The sequence below is a fragment of the Erpetoichthys calabaricus genome, chromosome 10, assembly GCF_900747795.2.
Source record: "Erpetoichthys calabaricus chromosome 10, fErpCal1.3, whole genome shotgun sequence".
NCBI lineage: Eukaryota > Metazoa > Chordata > Cladistia > Polypteriformes > Polypteridae > Erpetoichthys > Erpetoichthys calabaricus.
Window position 1 is genome coordinate 160,349,327 of NC_041403.2, and position 21,209 is coordinate 160,370,535.

Genomic DNA, 21,209 nt, shown 5'->3' on the forward strand with positions numbered 1-21,209 from the left:
TACTCTATATGAAGGATGCCCAGGGATCACAGAGAGTCACGACCTCGGTTTTACATCTCATCCGAAGGCCCCATTGGGTCCTTAACCTCAAAATTGCTCCTGGAGTGCTGTACAATGGCTGACCCTTTGCTCTTACCTCCAAAGGTCATGCAAACAGACAATTTCCCCTCTGGGATTGATAAAGTATATTACAACAAAAGATCAAATGTCAAATAAATAACATGGACATGTGCTATGGCCAACAGTTTTATTGCAAATACCAAAGATATCATCGAAGTCTGGAGGAGTTCAATCACAGAGGACATGGACAGCATGTAAAACCAAGAAGGTTTCCTAACAGATAGCACAGGTTTCTAAAATGGAGGCTTTAAACACAGACATGTTAAACATCATTTGAGCCCAAGAGCTTGATAGCGATTGACATTCATGGTGGTCTACATCTTTATTAACACCAGATTACAAAAAAACAAAGACACAATTGACAATAAAAGGGGTTTAATCACAAGTAAAATGGAAGCTGACTGCCAATTTCATTAGATACTGTAGTATTTGATAACAGCAAAGCCCATGAATTAATCCACAGGAATCATGTGATACCATATATATCCTTGAGGGTCCAATTTCTTTAAGGTCGGAACTTCAAGGCTGACAGTTTCAATCAACATGCTAAGTGTTTTGTTGAAGCCCCATTTAATGGGTTGAGATTAATGGATGAGGGGAAGAACGAATGAAGCCATCAAGTCAATGAGAAGAGGCTTTAACAGGCCTCATCCTTAAACCTTCCTAATGGCTCCCAATTAGGATCCTTGGGCAATTGGGGGGGGAGGGGGGGTATATCATGTTTTGAAGTTATTGAAGACCACCTCTGGAGTATTGTGTGCAGTTCTGGTCACCATGGTACAAGTAAGACAGAGCAGCACTTGAAGCTGTGCAGTGGAGAGCAACCAGATGCATCTCAGGACTTAGAAATGTCCTACTGTGACAAATTCAGAGAATTAAACCTGTTTAGTCTCGAGCAGAGAATCCTCAAAGGCATTGATAGAATAGATCAGCAACATTCTTTCAGCTTAAGGGTGATTCACAAACTCTAGGACATCGGTGGAAATTAAGGGGAGGAACATTTAGGACTGAAGTCAGGAAGTACTTCTTTACAAAAGGATTTGTGGGACTCTGGAACAAACTACCAAGACTTGGAGTTGAAGCAGAAACCTTGACAACCTTTAAGAAGAATCTGGATGAGATGTTGGGACAGCTTAGCTATTAGCGAAACAGACGGGCTTGATGGACTGAAGGGTCACCTCTCGTCTGGCAATTTTTTTATGTTCATATGTAATAAAAGACCAATGCCTGAGCTCATTCTGCAGCAATAAGACCAAAGGAAAGCTTAACCGATCAAGCGGGAAGGATAAAGAAAACGTCTGCGTTATGTCAGTGGAGACAACTCCTCAGTCACCTTGGGACAATTGTGGCTGAGGAAGAAAACTGACCACTGAGAAGAAGGTATGGATGGCGGAAAATAACGTTTGGAAGTGACTTTAACCATCTTATTTCTAGATTTGTCCGGAAAACTTATCAGTGCTTGTTTATTCCTCCCCCCTTATCACAAATATATACATAAACATTTACATTCATTTCCTGAATGGGAGTCACCCAGTTCAGCAGATGTGCACATTCATTTATTGACATACGTGCTTTGGTCACTTTGGCGGTATAGCATCATATTTGCAAAAAAAAAAAAAATAAGTGAGCTGAATACATGTGAATATACATAGCAAACTGCAAAGTCAGAAGCTTAGGATCAAAATGTTATAAAAAGCGTCCTCAGCCACCCTCGTGTCAAGTGCCCGCTTGTCATATCTCATCATGAAGCGCAGCCCTCTTTCAATGCATTTTCTCCTATTCATAATATTGTTTCTCTCTCAATTGCATCAAATTATAAAAAAAAAAAAAAAAAAAAAAAAAAAAAAAAAACAAAGTAGGTCCAAGGTGTTTCCCTGGGTGGCAAGTCAAGCAGATTGAGTTTCTGTGTACCCGTCTGCAGCTTCACGTGCCCCCCAACGGCCAGTCACTCAAGCTGGAAATGAATAAAGTGAGTTGAAAATCGACGCTGGCTCTGGCGCTGGCCCCCCTCTGCGCAAAACTGCATCTGAATGACCAGGTTTAGGCTCATCTTTAGCAAGCAGGATGCAGCCCCTGAAATTCAAAAAAATCAAAATTTAGTATTTAGTTGAAAAAAAAACAACAAGAGATTATATTTGAAAATAACCATTCGTATCTTCCCTGATTTCTCACCCTCAACAGCGGCTAAATGAGCAACTTTTTACAACATCAAACAACGCTTACGGAAAGCCGAGATCAGATACCGCCTTTTGTATCCTGCTAAACTGAAAGTGGACATTCAAGGCAAGCATTACATCTTTACCACTAAACTAAGAAAACTGAGCCGGACACTCATCTGAAATACGATTGTGAGTCGCACCCTGTCATGGCATGGCAAAGAAGATCTTACCGGCTGTCTGATCCGCTTGCAATGATACTGGTACCGTAATTACAGTAATCCCTCCTCCATCGCGGGGGTTGCGTTCCAGAACCCCCCGCGAAAGGTGAAAATCCACGAAGAAGAAACCATATGTTTATATGGTTATTTTTATATTGTCATGCTTGGGTCACAGATTTGCACAGAAACACAGGAAGTTGTAGAGAGACAGGAACGTTATTCAAACACTGCAAACAAACATTTGTCTCTTTTTCAAAAGTTTAAACTGTGCTCCATGACAAGACAGAGATGACAGTTCCGTCTCACAATTAAAAGAATGCAAACGTATCTTCCTCTTCAAAGGAGTGCGCGTCAGGAGCAGATCACGTCACGGAGATAGAGAGAGAAAAGCAAACAAATCAATAGGGCTGTTTGGCTTTTAAGTATGCGAAGCACCGTGCAGCATGTCGCTTCACAAAGAAGCTGCACAAAAGGGAGCAACGTGAAGATAATCTTTCAGCATTTTTAGACGAGCATCCGTATCGTCTAGGTGTGCGAACAGCCCCCCTGCTCAATCCCCCTACGTCAGGATCAGAGAATGTCAGCGCAAGAGAGAGAGAGAGAAAAGTAAGTTGGGTAGCTTCTCAGCCATCTGCCAATAGCGTCCCTTGTATGAAATCAACTGGGCAAACCAACTGAGGAAGCATGTACCAGAAATTAAAAGACCCATTGTCTGCAGAAATCCGCGAACCAGCAAAAAATCCGGGATATATATTTAAATATGCTTACATATAAAATCCGCGATAGACTGAAGCCGCGAAAGGCGAAGCGCGATATAGCGAGGGATTACTGTATACATCCTTTACCCTTCTCGGCCACTTTCTGTTTGTTTTTTTTTTTAAGAGACTGTTTAACATCATGCCCTTGTTTTATTGTTATTGTTATTATTGTATTAGGGCTTGCTATGCTTATCCAGGGCCACTTTTTAACACCATTTTCTCGGTTTACTATCTTTCTATTTCAAGACTGTTAAAGGCTATATTTTATGCTTATAATTGTAGCACTGCCACATAAAAATGTATATGTTTTTTTTCTCTCTCTCTCTATGTAAAATCTCGTTGTCAGTTGAGAATACGGAAGATAAGATAGGCGGGTTGATAGAGAGGACCTTTTGGGAGGTACAGGGCTGTCATCGCGATTTCCGGGAGTGCCATGGAAACGGACACACTATTTAAATAGGGGCGCAAAAAGACAGGAGGAGAAGGAAGAAAAGACAGCCCGAGTTTTTATGGTGAAGGAAAAAAAGACATGACCCATCGGAGTCAAGGAGAACGATTGTTTTCGGGGAGCACCACAAGTCCAACGCAGTCTGGGGTGGCCACCTCGAAGATTCTGGATACGCTTAGGTTACCGTGAAAGGGATTGGAAGCAGTGTGTGCCATAAATCTTTTATTCTGGGATAGGCATGTCTAAGGAACTGAACTATGGGGAAACAGGAAAACGGAAAAAAGACTAAATCGAATGGACGGTGGGGAAAATTCTTGGATATATAATTTTTTGCTTTGTGTTTATTGTATATACTAGACAAAGAGCCCGTTTCGACAATGTAAGATGAAACGGGCACGAGTTTGTGTCAGCAGTGTATGAAGAACAAATGATAAGTAACGAAGAAGTTGTTTTGTAATGATTTTAGTCCGCTTTACTCATTACTGTACAGACTTGTACTGTTAGTTGATGAATTTTCCAGGCCTATAGTATAATATTGAATGATGAATGTGGGCAGCACGGTGGCGCAGTGGGTAGCGCTGCTGCCTCGCAGTTGGGAGATCTGGGGACCTGGGTTCGCTTCCCAGGTCCTCCCTGCGTGGAGTTTGCATGTTCTCCCCATGTCTGTGTGGGTTTCCTCCGGGCGCTCCGGTTTCCTCCCACAGTCCAAAGACATGCAGGTTAGGTGGATTGGCGATTCTGAATTGGCCCTAGTGTGTGCTTGGTGTGTGGGTGTGTTTGTGTGTGTCCTGCGATGGGTTGGCACCCTGCCCAGGATTGGTTCCTGCCTTGTGCCCTGTGTTGGCTGGGATTGGCTCCAGCAGACCCCCGTGACCCTGTGTTCGGATTCAGCGGGTTGGAAAATGGATGGATGGATGGATGGATGATGAATGTTCCAGTACAATATGGAATAGTAATAAGTATAAGCACCACAAACCTGATATATGTGTATTGAATGAATGCGCAATTGAATCAGAATGTGTAATTAGGCCTCGAGCTGTAGTCGAAATCGCCTTTCAGGCCTCTAGAGCTTTAATCGAAGTCGCCTTTCTCTTTGAATTTTTGTGGCCGTAAATCCGCCTCCTGCCGCGATGTTGGGGTTGGATGTCGGTCTCGTAAGGTTTTTCAGCCAGCTGCGCAGAAGGCGACTGCGCATTCAGCTTCGGACGGACGTGAGTGAGTGAGTGAGTGAGGAGGCAGGCGAAATATGTATTAAGATTGGAAGTGGGAGTTTTGTAGAGAATGTATTAATTATATTTTTTTTGTTGCATCTTTTCTCTGTGTGGTTTAGTAAGTATCGCTTTTATTATTATAAGTCAGCTTTCTGTGCTGTGGGAAGGGGCTGAAGGCAGTCTGAGGTTGATCTGCAATCATCAGTATAATTTTTCAGTGTAAACTTAGTGAAGTGTAGCGGATACAATCGTTACATAGTATTTGGACTGTATTGGCAATAGATATCTCAAATTTTAATCCTCATACACCACTGCTGGGGGGCTTGTTTTGTTTTGGTCGTGCTCTGTCTCTAGGTATGTCAGAGGACTGGGACTTTGTGAAGTGTGGTCCAGCCTCAAGTAGGGAGGCAAAATGGGGGGGTGGGGGGGACTAGGGGGGGGAGAGAAAGAGAGCAAGCTATGTCTAATCTATCCTTTTAATCCTTGTAATGATCAGTGCCAATGTAACAATAGGCTTCATGGCAATAACTCCTAGGAAAATTGGAAATTTAGGTCAAAGTGTTTCATTTTCAATTAAGACTACAAAATAACATTAAAAAAAAAATAAATAAATGTCTGGTAAAATAAGACCTACGCTAGGATGAGGCTCCAGAACTCATCTGGACAAACCAATGACCTGAAGATTTATAGCAAAGGCATTGGAATGGAAGGAGCATAATGTGAGAAATATTAGTAGTATTTATAAAGAAGAGTGTTTGCTATAATAAAGAAACTAACATAAAATAAAAATTTGATTTTGGTCCCTGGTTCATCAGTAGAGGTTGTTGTCACAGGGCTTGTTCTCACCTGGACAAAGCTGGCCGCACTGTGAGGATCAGGCGTTTTGATTTCTCCAGCACCTTCAGTACCACCCAGCCATCCCTGTTAAGGGGTAAACTCAGGGATATGCAGGTGGATGAGCCTGTGGGGTCCTGGATGATGGACTGTCTGTCAGGCAGACCGCAGTGTGTGAGACTTAAGAACTGTGTGCGCAACACTGGAGCGCCACAACAAACAGGCCTGTTCTCTTCACTCTGTCCACCTCCGACTATAAATATAAAACCAGGTCAGGTCACTTGCAGAACTTCTTAGAGATTCTGCGCTTATGGGGTGTGTTGATAAAGGAGATGAGGTAGAGGAGAGGAGCCAGGGAGAGAATTTTCTTTCTTGGTGCAAATAGAATTGCCTGCAAGTAAGTATCAGCAAAACCAAAGGAATTTGTTATTGACTTTCATTGAAAATCAAAGAGTCTCTATAAACGGTCACTACTGTCACTATTTAAGGAGTGGATTTAGTGTTGGTCCACTCCTACAAGTACTTGGAGATCCACATTAATGACAGGTTGGAATGGTCTCGGAATACGAAGGGGCTATAGATGAAAGGGCAGATCAGGCTCTTCTTCCTTAGGAGACTGCATTCTTTTAGTGTGGGAAGTGACATCCTTCACATCTTCTAAAACTCTTTGATGGCCAGTGCATTTTCTACTGGGCCAAGAACATCACATCAAGATAGGCCCACCGAATCAATAAAGGTAATTAAAAGCGCGGTCTCAGTTATGAGACACACCCAAGACCCCCAAGAAGATGTAGTGAAGGAAAGAATGAAAACAAAACTGAGTGCAATTATGAACAATGCTGCACATCCTCTCTTGACACCAACACTGAGGACTTTCAGCCAATGGATTATCCAGCAGACGAATGTCAAGAAACACTATGGAGGCTCCTTTATACCAACAGGAATACGCCTGCAAAGTGCCTTACTGGGGCTGGGACTGTCAAGTCAGAAGTTTTCTTTTCTTTCTTTTTACATTGTTCTTCCTTTTTAGTCATTCTAGTGTGTGTACAAACCATACTGTGTGTGTATTTATATTTATTTATCTGTCTATTTATGCATTTATTTATTTAATGAGGTTTGGTAAAAAGCCACATTTTCCCCTGGGGACAAATAAAGATCAACCATATAGTGCCTCTCTTACCTATCTAATTATCCTTCTTTGTATATATTATATTGTACCTTATCTATCTATCTATCTATCTATCTATCTATCTATCTATCTATCTATCTATCTATCTATCTATCTATCTATCTATCTATCTATCTGTCATATAGTGCCTTTCACATCTATCTATCTATCATATAGTTCTTTTCAAATCTATTTATTATATAGTGCCTGATCAATCTATCATATAGTCAATTTCACGTCTATCTATCTAACTATCTTATAGTGCCTTTCAAATCTATCTAATTTATTATATAGTGCCTGATCTATCTATCTGTCATATAGTGCCTTTCACATCTATCTATCTATTATATAGTACATTTCACGTCTATCTAACTATTTTATAATGCCTTTCAAATCTATCTATTATATAGTGCCTTATCTATCTATCTATCTATCTATCTATCTATCTATCTATCTATCTATCTATCTATCTATCTATCTATCTATCTATCTATCTATCTATCTATCTATTACATAGTGCCTAGTTACATACAATTGGACAGGCCATTGAAATGGGATGTTTTTGAACAAACAGTGCAGAATAAATGCCATACTTAAACCTCAAATGGAAAAATAAAAGGAAATTAAGGTAATCCACCTATCTCCTACCTGATCTGTTTTATTTAGGATTCTTCTTCTTCATCTTCAAGACTTGCAGCCAGTTGGATGCTGCAGTCTCAGCTCTGCAGAACAGAAGCATTAAACATCAGAGACAGAAGCAAGCTTGACCCCCACCACCACCACCAGGTCCACTTCACCCAGGCCCTACACTACCTCTCAAAAATGAGGCTCCTACCCATCTACCTGAACTGGCCATATATAATGGCGGTGCAAAAAAGACTGACCAAGAGAGAGATCAGATGTAATGCACTGTGTTCCAACATTTACTTCTCATGTCCAGCATTAATTTTTTCAGCAATTTGCGCAGCTGTAGCGCTTCTGTGGGATTGATCAGATGGGCTACCCTTCACTCCCCACGCACATCAATGAGCTGTGGGAAACCATGATCCTGTTGCCGGCTCACCGGTTGTCTTTCCTTGGACCACTTTTGGTAGACATTAACCACTGTATGCCAGGAAACACCCCACAAGACCTACCATTTTGGAGATGCTCTGACCCAGTTGTCTAGCCCTCACAATTTTCCCCTTCTCAAAGTCTCTCAGATCCTTACGCAGACCCATTTGTCCAGCGTCCAACACATCACCTTCAAGAACTGACTGTTCACTTGCTGCCTGATACATCCCACCCATTGACAGGTGCCATTGTAACAAGATAATCCATGTTATTCATTTCACCTTACAGTGATTTAAACGTTTTGGCTGATCATTATACATATGCACACATAGATTTTGAGCTTTATATATTTGATTGATTGATTGGTTGATTGATAGTTTTATAACCATTTCTGTTTTCATTTATGGTTTTGACCTTCCCCATTTTGGAAAAATCATAACACTCAGAGGCAGAGTCAGTCCTGAGAGGTCAACAACAGCCACAGACACCCTGCCACTTCTACTTATGTATCTCCAAGGACAACAATCAAAGGGTTGAAACCAGAAGGAGAGCCAGCCGTTCACTTCAGAATATGAGGAAGGAAGGACATCCTAAGGCGGTGGTTCTCAATCTGTGGGATGGCCCTCCTAGGGGGGCGTGAAGTAAGAAAAAGGGGGGAGCGAAGATGTGAAAAAAAGAAAACGAATCAAAAATATGAAAAATACATCTATTGAAACCAAAACAAATTAACTTAAACTACATTCTGATACTAGAAAAATAAATATAGAGTTAGATAAATGTTGATAAAAGTTAAGTAGGTATAATAAAATATGCATCTATGATATGTCATTAGTTAAAAAAGAACAAATTGGTATTAGTGGGCTCCTTTCAAAAAACGTTGGGGGGGGGGGGGGGGCACGATTAAAACTGTTATGAAAACTCGGGTCGCAAATACATAAAGGTTGAGAAACGTTGTCCTAAGGAATCCATAAGAACTCATCAGGAACCCTAACCTTGCAAACTAGGAAGTCTTCTGGAAAGTCCTACAGCAAGGAGCATTTTGAAAAGCCTGGTAGATCACTCCTCAGAGAGCCCAGAGTGGTTGTAAGGGACCCAGAACCACTAATTTATAAATCAGGAGTGGTCTACCCTAGACTTTCTCGTATACTTAGATATGGGGATGGGTAATTGAGGAGTAAACTGCAACACAATTATTATATTTTTATATTATGTACATTAAAGAATAATTAACAACAAATCAAATCAAATTAATAATATATTGAACAATTATTATAAAAGTAAAGTTGAATAAATCAAACTCTGCAGCTGCAGGAATAAAAAGTAAAGTACCACTTCCGGTTAGCGGAAATAGCCCAAAAGTTGATAGAATTCTATGTTTTGTCCCTAATACTTGTATGCAACATTTGGTTGACTGAAGTGAAAGCGTACTCAAGTTATCGTGTTTACACACACACACACACACACACACACACACACACACACACACACACACACACACAGAGACAGACACACACACACAGGGACATAATTCCAAAAATGGTATTTTCAGACTCAGGGAGGTCTAAAAGGTCGAGATTCATCAAAATCTCAAAATTGAATTTTTGGAGAATTCCAGTACTTTCCCTATACTTTGTATACAAGAACGTCAGGGAGGTCTAAAAAATCGAGATTCAATTAAAATCTCGACATCGAATCTGTGGACGATTACAATACTTTCCCTATACTTCGTATACGAGATAGCAAAAAAGAGACAAGGACTCTGATAATCCTAGGGTGAGCATTTTACTGATTATTTCTCATTGGGCAGTTTTATTTTAACAAGTCTACTCCTGTTTATTATTATTTTTTTATATCATAAATTCATTTATTCAGCAGATGCTTACAAATCAGTCACACATTAAAAGTTGACAATTCTGCAAGCTAAGTACACCCCCTTACACAGCTCCATGGCGGTCTCACTTACCCCTCTGTCTTGGCAGCCTTTTTCGGCAGCACTCTCTTGAAAATGTCCTTACTGAAGCCTGGAAACTTTCCTAATTTGGTTTTACCACCCGGGGATGTTTTGGAAGGCGATAGTGCATCCTCCTCACTGGCCCCGGCTGTTTCACCAGATGCTGCATCACAAGCATCCCCAGACTTTTTGGGGAATTTCAGCTTCTCCTGAATAGAAAGGGAACAAACAATGAAAGTCAAATATGGCAAAAAGCCGAGAGAAGTGATTACAGAGTCACCCAGGGACCACAACTATAATGAAGGCAAGAAGAAGGGAAAATGAAAAGAGCTGGCGGTGTGGATTAGAAATTGTCACTTTTATTGATGAAGGTTTTTTTTGCTTTCAACTCATAAAAGGTTGGGATTATCAACAGAATTCAACATAGTGACGACAACTGAAATGGAGCAACTCGTCGTTGATTCACACCACGCTCGTTATGAACATGGAGAAAAGGCTCATAAGATTTTAGCTCAACAAATGCATACACTAAGAAAGAACCCCTTAATGCAATTGGAATCAAATTCAGTGAATATAAAAAGTAAATAACATATTTAAAGAATAACTAGCCATGTGCGCCCAACTACGTTGCGCGTATTAAAGTTGTCTGTGAAGGGCTCCCTGTTTAAACGCGGCTGACAGTCGTGAACTGGGCCCTTCGTTGCACAGCATTATGATTTTTTATAAGGGAAACAAAATTACAAAACAAAACCCTTGGACATTGATTCGATAGGAACAGCCTACTCGGAATCACTGTCCGAATAGTAATTACGTGGTGGTGGAGGAGCATTTCTGCTTCTCTCCGTTCACAGTCCGTCTCGTTTTCATGACGCTGTCGTTCCCTCTCACGATCTCTTCTCAACCTTTCTCCAATCTCACAGGTTGCTTTGTGGCAATCCAAAGAGTAAGGTAGAACCAATGCTTCTTTCTTGAACTCCAAACGCCGACTGATGGATAAATCACAGAAGTGTGTCCGACTTATATACTCTGACTGCCGACTCCAAGAAGTGGGTGAACATTCGATTTGGACAAAGTGCTGCTAACGGCGGTCGATAGAAACACAAAAAACCACAGTCTCGACAACGAAGCAGATGTCGACGCCAGATCTAAACGCAAAGCACAGTGTTGACGCCAGATCTAAACACAAAGAGTGCTATCGACAGTGTTTGTAAAGAAAAGTAACAACCAAGGTGTTGTGTATTCAGCCAGTACAAACAGCACGTAGTCTCCTTTAGTTCAATCCTCTTTAATCACCACACTCCAACCTCATCCAACGATCCTCCCCCTCACTTCTTCTCCTCCTCCATCACTACTGCCCTCTACTGAACACACCAGGAACACCACACAAGGCAGTGAATTCGCGGACAAACAAAGATCAAGATCCAAATGAAGATTATATATAAAGATAGGAGAATTTGAATACAAAGGGAGGACCCAAAAATCCCCAGAATCAGTCAATAACGCTGGCAGTAGGAAGTCATTGTAGATATCGTATGCCTACAGTTTGGTTAAACCGTCCACCGAGGTTCATTGTGCTGTCAATACTAAGCCTGGTGTCTACCTATGACTCCCCAACCAGGAGTCAAAGCAGCCACCAACTGTTAACATGTAAGAGAATTTAACTCCGTCTGAGTGGACTTTAATGCCTCATCTTTGTTGAGAAGGGACCTGAACTTCCAAAAGAGACTTGAACTCCTCTTCAGACTTTAACTGGAACCTGGGCAGGCTCCTTCGTCCATTCCCCATCCCATTCATTGAACCGGCTCTTTTCATTCACTTTATCCATTAACTTACTACCATAAGGACGGAGCTGTGAAAGCGTCTTGACCTCTGAATCCGTGGGAATCGTAACAACGAGAGACAGTTTTCCTGAATATGACTGACTGCTGCTGGTCTGTTGTTGAATGAATTAATGAGCAACACACTACACCGTGGGCCAAAAAACCATGCCACTTAATTATTTTCAACTATAACTCTGTTATTTCTTGATCGATTTTTTTACACTTTTACACGCTATATATGCAAGCTTGGCCATTCCCATTTTCAGCAGTTTCATTCCCGGAATGCAGGAATGAAAAATGTCCGGGAATCCTACTACATTCAACCCAGTGGGGAGTCCAGCGCTACAGCAGACAGAGGCAGGCACTCACCATTCCTGGAAGGACATGTCAGGTTGTTGTGTGTTCAGATCCCAGCCTCCCACCGTCAGCACATAAAACTGACAGAGAATACTGCCTTACCTTATCCTGCACCATGGGAGAGGTGGGATGTGCTCGCAACGCCAACTGTCAAAGTTAAACCACAAAGCCAGTGCAAGATGGGAAGAATACCTTTATTGACAGATACGTGGAGTCACTCTGTATGTGAAAAGAGATGATTGACTTGCAGATGATGGAGGCACTTCTTAAATGCACTTGTTAATCACAAAAAGTGTGATTAGTTGCACATCTCATGTCCTGTGACCATGCAGGTTCTGCTCCGGCTTCTGGGAGTTCTTGAACCCGACACCATCGGTAATGTCACCGATGAGCTTAGGCAGTGAAGACATCAACCATGAAGCAAGGGGAAGGTGCAAAAAGTGCAAAGTGCTTTTTTAAAAAAAAAAATCAACAAAATCAAAGTGTTCAAATAAATAGTGCAGTGTCTCTCAAATAAGTCATTAAATAAATAATCCATAAAAACAAGTGAACGGTGGAGGTTAAAAATACACTAGAAAAAAAATCGTTTAAAAACTGAGGTTAAAATAACGGCTGGAAGCAGTCTTTCTTTAAAATTAAAGCCAGGTGCGTTCTTCTACTGGCGGCTCCCCTGCTTCTCCCATTCAGGCTCCGCAACAGGGGAGTCATCCTACCAGCAAATGTAGCTCCTTCTTTTCTGGTCTGGTAGCCCTCCAATCCCCAGCTACATCGGGCTCCAGCCGGACCGAGACTTGGGTTCCCTCCCCAGCGGCCAGGGTGCTCACGCTAAGGCTCAACATGCCCAAAGCCTCCACGACTCCCGCTACCTTCTGCGCGGAGTCGTTTCTTCTGCAGTTTAGAGGAGCTGGAGTGACCGCTTCCAACAGCCCCCCTCTGAGAGTTGTCCAAACACTACCAGATGCGTTCCACCTTAACAGAGCCTGTTCTTGCTCGCGCTCTAACTCGCTCACGCACCGCCTTTCTCCTTCCTGCTTCCTTCTCCTTTAACTCTGTGAGGGCTGAATATTTGCCATGTGCAAAAGTTCGCTGACAACACTGCTATCGTGGGCTGCATCAGGAGTGGGCAGGAGGAGGAGTATAGGGACCTAATCAAGGACTTTGTTAAATGGTGCGACTCAAACCACCTACACCTGAACACCAGCAAAATCAAGGAGCTGGTGATGGATTTTAGGAGGCCCAGACCCCTCATGGACCCCGTGATCATCAGAGGTGACTATGTGCAGAGGGTGCAGACCTATAAATACCTGGGAGTGCAGCTGGATGATAAATTAGACTGGACTGCCAATACTGATGCGCTGTGTAAGAAAGGACAGAGCCGGTTATACTTCATTAGAAGGCTGGCGTCCTTCAACATCTGCAATAAGATGCTGCAGATGTTCTATCAGACGGTTGTGGCGAGCGCCCTCTTCTACGCAGTGGTGTGCTGGGGAGGCAGCATAAAGAAGAAGGACGCCTCACGCCTGGACAAACTGGTGAGGAAGGCAGGCTCTATTGTTGGCATGGAGCTGGACAGTTTGACATCTGTGGCAGAGCGACGGGCGCTCAGCAGGCTCCTGTCAATTATGGAGAATCCACTGCATCCACTGAACAGGATCATCTCCAGACAGAGGAGCAGCTTCAGAGACAGACTGCTGTCAATGTCCTCCTCCACTGACAGACTGAGAAGATCGTTCCTCCCCCAATCTATGCGACTCTTCAATTCCACCCGGGGGGGGTAAACGTTAACATTATATAAAGTTATTGTCTGTTTTTTCCTGCATTGTTATCACTCTTTAATGTAATATTGTTTTGTATCAGTATGCTGCTGCTGGAGTATGTGAATTTCCCCTTGGGATTAATAAAGTATCTATCTATCTATCTATCTATCTATTATATAGTGCCTTTCACATCTATCTATCTATCTATCTATCTATTATATAGTGCCTTTCACATCTATCTATCTATCTATCTATCTATCTATCATATAGTGCCTTTCACATCTATCTATCTATCTATCTATTATATAGTGCCTTTCACATCTATCTATCTATCTATCTATCTATCTATTATATAGTGCCTTTCACATCTATCTATCTATCTATCTATCTATCATATAGTGCCTTTCACATCTATCTATCTATCTATCTATTTATTTTTTTCCCAAAAAAAGTTTTCTGAACAGCACACAATGCGCTGGTTTCGCACAAAAATCAACATAAATCGTCTGTCGCTACACGATGTGGCTGCTGTTGGTGCCTGTTTGGCATCTCAGGCAGCAGTAGCTGTGCAAGGGCAGCTCGATGGCCAGCAGGAATGCAGCCTTCACGCAGCAGATGGGCGACAGTGGCAGTCGCTGCGTGACACAATATGGTTTGTACCTCTTGTCATCCTAAGTGCTCCTTCTAGGCGAACGCTGCTGTAAGCGTATCAGCTACATGGACACGTTGAGCACCACGATCAACTAGGGACCAGTAGGCTGATGCTGGTACCTCAATTTCATTTTTGATCTCCATCTCCAGATCACTTGCATCAAAGTCAAAGTCAGACGTCCATGGAGTATTTTGCTTTGCACCTTTTTTAGTCTCCCCAGATACTAATGCCATTTTTGAGGCTGTTTGCTCTTTGCTACTCCTGCACGCGCAGGGAATCGAGGTCAAATCAACAAAGCTACGTAACTTTCCTTCAAGCAAAGAGAGTCGAACTCAAAAGTAAGGGCGAGTTTTGTCTCCATTTACAGCCAATTACCGTCCTCTACCCCTGAATTTTGACAAAAGTCAACATCAGCCCTGAAAGAGTTAATCTCCCATTCTCTTTTTTCTCTTTTCCTCCTCGTGCTTCTATTAAATATTACGTGGACGTGGATCAGATGTGGCAATTAGCAGCTCCCGGTAACAATTACGGATGCGGACGACTCCTCACCTGTGCACTTAAGCGAGGACCATCCGCATCACGAATCCATCCGCCACACTACCACGTCCCCTCTCTAAGCTGCGAGTGCGGCGATTATTTATTTAAAAAGTGGCCTTTGATCTGAGCTGTGGACCTGCCACACCACATGTCCTTGCTAGTTATATATATAAATAAATAAATATATATAAATCCAACATTTGTATGTCTGTCCGCTTTTCACGAGAGAACTACTTAACAGATTTAGCTCAGGTTTTTCCTATAATTTGCTTGAACATTCTGGTTGATTTTGTGTCTTCTCTAATTGTGCTAAGTATCATAGTTCACTTGCAGAACCGGTTTATTTGCACGAATCCGAGAGACACAGCAGGCCGAGGAGAGGGGAGTGGGGCCCTCCTCACTCACATCGCCAGCCTCGGGGCGTTCCTTACCTCCACTTAGCTAGCAAACAAGAAAACTACTTAATGGATTTAGATCGGGGTTTTTTCTATAATTTGCTAGAACATTCCGGTTGATTTTTTCCGACTTCTCTCATCACGCTAAGAATCATAGTTCGCTGGCAGGAGCAATATATTTGCGCAAATCCAAGAGAGCAGCTGTGGGCCGAGGCAAGGGGAAGGTGGGACCTCAGGAGTACAGAGCTGGGCTAGCTAGTGATACCTTTTTGTTCAGTGGACATTATCATCTAGAGCAGCGTTTCTCAACCTTTAAGTATTTGCGACCCGAGTTTTCATAACAGTTTTAATCGCACCCCCCTAACGTTTTTTTGAAACGTTTTGAAAGTTTTTGCTGCCGACACACCGCTACAAGTTTGAAATTTTCCTACGAATAGCAAAATTACACCACATATGGCAACATTCGCACCTCCTTTTCTGTTACTTTGTTACCCACAGTCTGAGAACCGCTGATGTAGAGATTGTTACGGAGTAGCGTTTGACATTTTTGAGATGGAGATCAGAGCTACGTGTATTTTAGAGGTTAGCTGCTGATTAGGATATCACAGGCATATGCTTTTCTCCCCATGAGGGGAACGCTGTCCCATCAGAGCTGAACACCATCAGATACCGTGCCAACGTTTGACATCGGAGCGTACCTACCTTCCGCTTGGCCAAAAATTAAATTTTTTTTAATTGATTTTTAAAGTGTGTCCTGTTTCATTACTACATGGGTAGATCCGTGGGGGACAGCTAGTATCATATATACAGAGGGTATGTCATAGTTCATTTATCATACTTCGTAAAAATCATCATCAACATCTGACCTTGGTGTAAACATCCATTCATCCATCCATTTTCCAACCCGCTGAATCCGAACACAGGGTCACGGGGGTCTGCTGGAGCCAATCCCAGGGCACAAGGCAGGGAACCAATCCTGGGCAGGGTGCCAACCCACCGCAGGACACACGCAAACACACCAAACACACACTAGGGCCAATTTAGAATCGCCAATCCACCTAACCTGCATGTCTTTGGACTGTGGGAGGAAACCGGAGCGCCCGGAGGAAACCCACGCAGACACGGGGAGAACATGCAAACTCCACGCAGGGTGGACCCGGGAAGCGAACCCGGGTCTCCTAACTGCGAGGCAGCAGCGCTACCACTGCGCCACCGTGCCGCCCAACTTCCGGAATATATGAGTGGCATGGATTTCTATTTTATTACATATTTCGGACATCTTCTCTTTCCGACTGCTCTTATCAGACAACCTGTGGCGACTGCACATTCTACAAAGAAATTCCACTAAAGAATCAGTGAGGTCACAAGTTCAGTCTAATTATTCAACACCTTCGACTTGTCCCGACTGTAAGGACAGCACTACATGGACATTCTGCTGCCCACTGAGCCCAAACATTCACCAACTACCAAATGTGTTGTGTGCAACAAGCGTAGACAGAGCAAAGAAACGTGTTATATATTTGTGGCACATGCTCTTCTGCATGATGCCATCCATATTACTAACCGAAGGTTGTAAACCGGATATGGACGCAGGGTGCTGGGCGCAGGGTGCATCGAGGTGCACGCGCACTGCCGCACTGCAATGAGCCCGCCACCTGTAAACTAGACTTGCTCTAATCCACTGTGCCAGTAATGTAGATCACATAACGGTCATTCAGTTTGGCGCCCGCCCCAGAGTCCAGAGTCAAATGCAGCGGCTTCCCAAAACGCAGTGGCTTCCCAGAGTCAGTAGGTGGCGCTCAAACAACACAACCTGTGAGCTACACTTGCTCTAATCCACTGTGCCAGTAATATAGATCACATAATGGTCACAGACTCTAACCCAGCGGCTTCCCAGACTCAGTGGCTGGCACACAAACACCACAACCTGTAAACTGAACTTGCTGTGCTCCACTCTGCCAGCAGTCGGTGTCAGCAAAGGCAACAGAATCACGTCTCCACAAAACGAGACCACTTTACTACAGATATGCTTATGTAGTTAAATGACATTTCCCCAGACGCACCCACCCTCCATGATATGTCATCCATCCAGATATCAGACGGAACAGAAACTGATTGCCATTCTTGGATTTCCAATTCGCCAGCGAATCGCGGGCTTACTTGTACTTCTAGAACTCTCAATCAAATGGAGACCTTAAGTCAGGTTGCTGGTCAAAATACAGCAATCAACAGTTTCTTTACATTTTTGGTCGATAAGAGAACCGTTGCTTTCTTACGAATTTTGATAGAGTTTATTATTTATCATATAAGCATAGGGGCGGCATTGTGGCGCAGTGGTAGCGCTGTTGCCTCGCAGTTAGGAGACCCGGGTTCGCTTCCCGGGTCCACCCTGCGTGGAGTTTGCATGTTCTCCCCGTGTCTGCGTGGGTTTCCTCCGGGCGCTCCGGTTTCCTCCCACAGTCCAAAGACATGCAGGTTAGGTGGATTGGCGATTCTAAATTGGCCCTAGTGTGTGTTTGGTGTGTTTGCGTGTGTCCTGCGGTGGGTTGGCACCCTGCCCGGGATTGGTTCCTTGCCTTGTGCCCTGTGTTGGCTGGGATTGGCTCCAGCAGACCCCCGTGACCCTGTGTTCGGATTCAGCGGGTTGGAAAATGGATGGATGGATGGATATAAGCATAGACCAATAGTGTAACGTACTGGTAATAAATGGTCCAGTAGTCAATATGCTATGATGGACTGGTGGTAATTGCAGTGGGGGGGTACACTCTGACCCCCACTGACAATTAATTGACCTGATCAGAAACGAGTGCTCTCGGAGTCCATGAATGCCAACAGTTGCCAAGGTGAAATTTTGATTACAGAAAACAGCGAAAGGAGTGTCGACATAAATGCAAAAAATTCATAGTGAGGCACAGATAGAAGTAAAACCATAACACGGCAGCCACTCAGAGGCTTACCTTACCTGTGCAGGTTCAAGTCCCTGTCAATGGAGCTGATCACACTTAGCATTTGACCCTCACCTGCAGCGTGGCGGCATCAACTCCAGGGAATAGCTGAACCCGGCCTGCAGGAGAGATGGGTGAGCGGGCCGGACTGCCTTTCACCGGTGACGACTCAAGTCGTGCACATTTTACATCCCGGCCATCCTCTTCATCGCCATTCTCATCGTCATTATTGGTGGGAGCAGCTTCAGCTGCTGCTCGAGGCTCTACAGAAAAGGAGAAGGACAATAGGATTCAGTTGTAGCCCTAAATGATAGATAGAATGATAGAAGAGGGCAGAATGGGCTCAGTTAAAATTCCCATCGGCAGAAACCTTTAGAGTAGGATCCATAAATGTGTTGAGATTGTTTTGGGGTATTTTTAATGTGTGTTGGACACACTGACTAATTGAATAAATGAATCAAGTGTGTGAATGTTGGCCCTGAAAGGACTGGCATTTCATCCAGTCCAAAGTGAGTTCAAGTTCAGAAAATGAAAACTTACACTACTACTAAGCCATTGTGATGGGCGGCCGGCGTTTCAGTCTGGCCGGGATGTCCCTGAACAGTAAGAAGGAGGAAGAGCAGGCTTTTTAGGACACTACCTCCCCTGGGACACTAGATGGCAGCTCCCCTGGATGGAAATGGTTCCCCGGATTCCCTCAGGGCATCATAGGACATGGAGTCCATTTCCTCAGCCCTGTTGGGTGCCGTGGGTGCCACCAGAGGGAGCTCACAAGGAGCCTGGGGACTCCCAGAAGTACTTCGGAGGCATGAGGACGGAAGCCCACAGTACTTCCAGGCTACTGAAGGAAATATATGTGGTGTTTGACCTGGAGAAGGAACACTTCCAGGTCATGGACTATTTAAAGGACTTTGGGAAACCCAGCAAGGAGATCCGGAGTTGGGTGGTAGAGTGACGGAGCTGCTGGGAGGAATGGAGGATTGTGATTATTGCATTGATTATTGATTATTGATTATTCTTATTATTGGAGAATTGTGGAGTGTGCGGTGCTTTGTGCACTTTATTTGAAGAAATTATTAAAGAATTCTTCTTGGTGCTTTTAAACGTGTGTTCTGGGCGTCTGTCTGTGGGGTTTCACGGGGCAACAGCACCTCTAGCGTCCACACCATTAAGAAGGCAAACAGAATGTCAGGTTATATAGCACCTTGATGGGTGGCGCACAATCCAAGGAGGTTCTGCTCAAGCTTTATAACACACTGGTGAGGCCTCATCTGGAGTTCTGTGTGCAGTTTTGGTCTCCAGGCTACAAAAAGGACATAGCAGCATAGGAGTAAGTCCAGAGAAGAGCGACTAGGCTGATTCGGGGGCTACAGGAGATAAGTTATGAGGAAACATTTAAAGAGCTGAGCCTTTACAGTTTAAACAAAAGTAGATTAAGAGGTGACATGACTGAAGTGTTTAAAATTATGAAGGGATCCAGTGGATCAAGACTGTTATTTTAAAATGAGTTCATCAAGGACACTGGGACACAGTTGGAAACTTGTTAAGGGTAAATTTTGTACAAACATTAGGAATTTTTTCTTTACACAAAGAACGATAGACACTTGGAATAAGCGACCAAGTAGTGTGGTAGACAGTAAGACTTTAGGGACTTTCAAAGCTCAACTTGATGTTTTTTTGGAAGAAATAAGTGGATAGGACTGGCAAGTTTGTTGGGCTGAATGGCCTGTTCTCGTCTAGAGTGTTCTAATGTTCTAGGAAACTCTCGAACCGCCAGTACTTGAAGAAAGGTGGTTCATGCTCCCCAGGTCACTCCAGCACCTTTCTTGTGCCCTAACAATACATACAATTGTCATTTGCACTTGGGAGTGTATGACTGGTGAAGGATGTGAAGCACAATTACGTGGTGGTGGTGGTGGTGGTAGCCCACACCTCAAATTCATTGGTCATTTATGACTTCCTGTTGTGCTCCCGAGTAGTGCTAATGAAATGTTCATGCATCTCTCTGCTGTTCTCGTTGTGCTCATTCCTTTGTGCTTACATTGTGTATGACGCACTTGACACTGAGCAGAAGGAATTGCTGGCCTTCATTTTTCTATAGCTTGCACTGTAGCTCAATGGCTTTACATTCAAGCTGACGTGTGGCAGGGCTCTGCTGCCTCCACATTTCTCGATGGCTCCCACTTTTTTGGCTCAAGACCGAGCTGAGATTACAAATTGTGTTATTTCGGCGTGTGGTTGATGTACATCTGCTTTATCTGTGCAAAATGTGCATGTCTGTCACCAGATGTTGCTGATGTTCTTTTCCTGTCAGCCATGTCATGTCACCGTGCTGTGACAAGGACCCAAAGCCCAATTATGTGGCCTATGTAGCCCACATGTCCAATTCATGGGTTGTGCTATGCGTATCACAGCATAAGTTCTCGATTAAGACTAAGGTCAAAGTTCAACGCCCAATTGTTTGCTAGTTTTTGAGTTACAGAAAACCATTTGCATTTTATATATATATATATATATATATATAGAGAGAGAGAGAGAGAGAGAGAGAGAGAGAAATGTAGCTACACTGCCCTCCAGAGGCTGGTGGCACCTACTGCAGCAGTTGCCAAATGTAGAAGCATTGATTCTTGATCATGAACATACCAGTGGAATCTCGAAACATCCAGTCGCTTTCGCTCTCCGCCTCTCGATCTTCCCGGCAGTTCCTCGGCACTTGAACTGGGGCCCGGTGGCCCCGTTTTCTGTTCAGGTTGGCTCGATTTCTGTACACAGAGTTGTCCAAGATCTCTGAACGCTGAGAGATAAAGGAAAAAAAAATACAAATCA

At 43.4% G+C, this 21,209-nt stretch overlaps 1 protein-coding gene across 1 annotated transcript in view; it reads right to left on the minus strand.

The window, feature by feature from the left end:
• Window positions 1–233: 233 nt before the first annotated feature.
• Window positions 234–21,209, minus strand: part of LOC114659668 (uncharacterized) — a 119,614-nt gene continuing 98,638 nt past the window's right edge. The window contains exons 8-12 of the mRNA XM_028812269.2: window positions 21,027–21,177; window positions 18,459–18,646; window positions 9,933–10,129; window positions 7,565–7,638; window positions 234–2,193 (exon numbers count right to left, since the gene is read on the minus strand). Coding sequence (XP_028668102.1) covers window positions 7,575–7,638; window positions 9,933–10,129; window positions 18,459–18,646; window positions 21,027–21,177 — 600 coding nt within the window. The 3' untranslated portion in view covers window positions 234–2,193; window positions 7,565–7,574. The remainder of the gene's footprint in view (window positions 2,194–7,564; window positions 7,639–9,932; window positions 10,130–18,458; window positions 18,647–21,026; window positions 21,178–21,209) is intronic.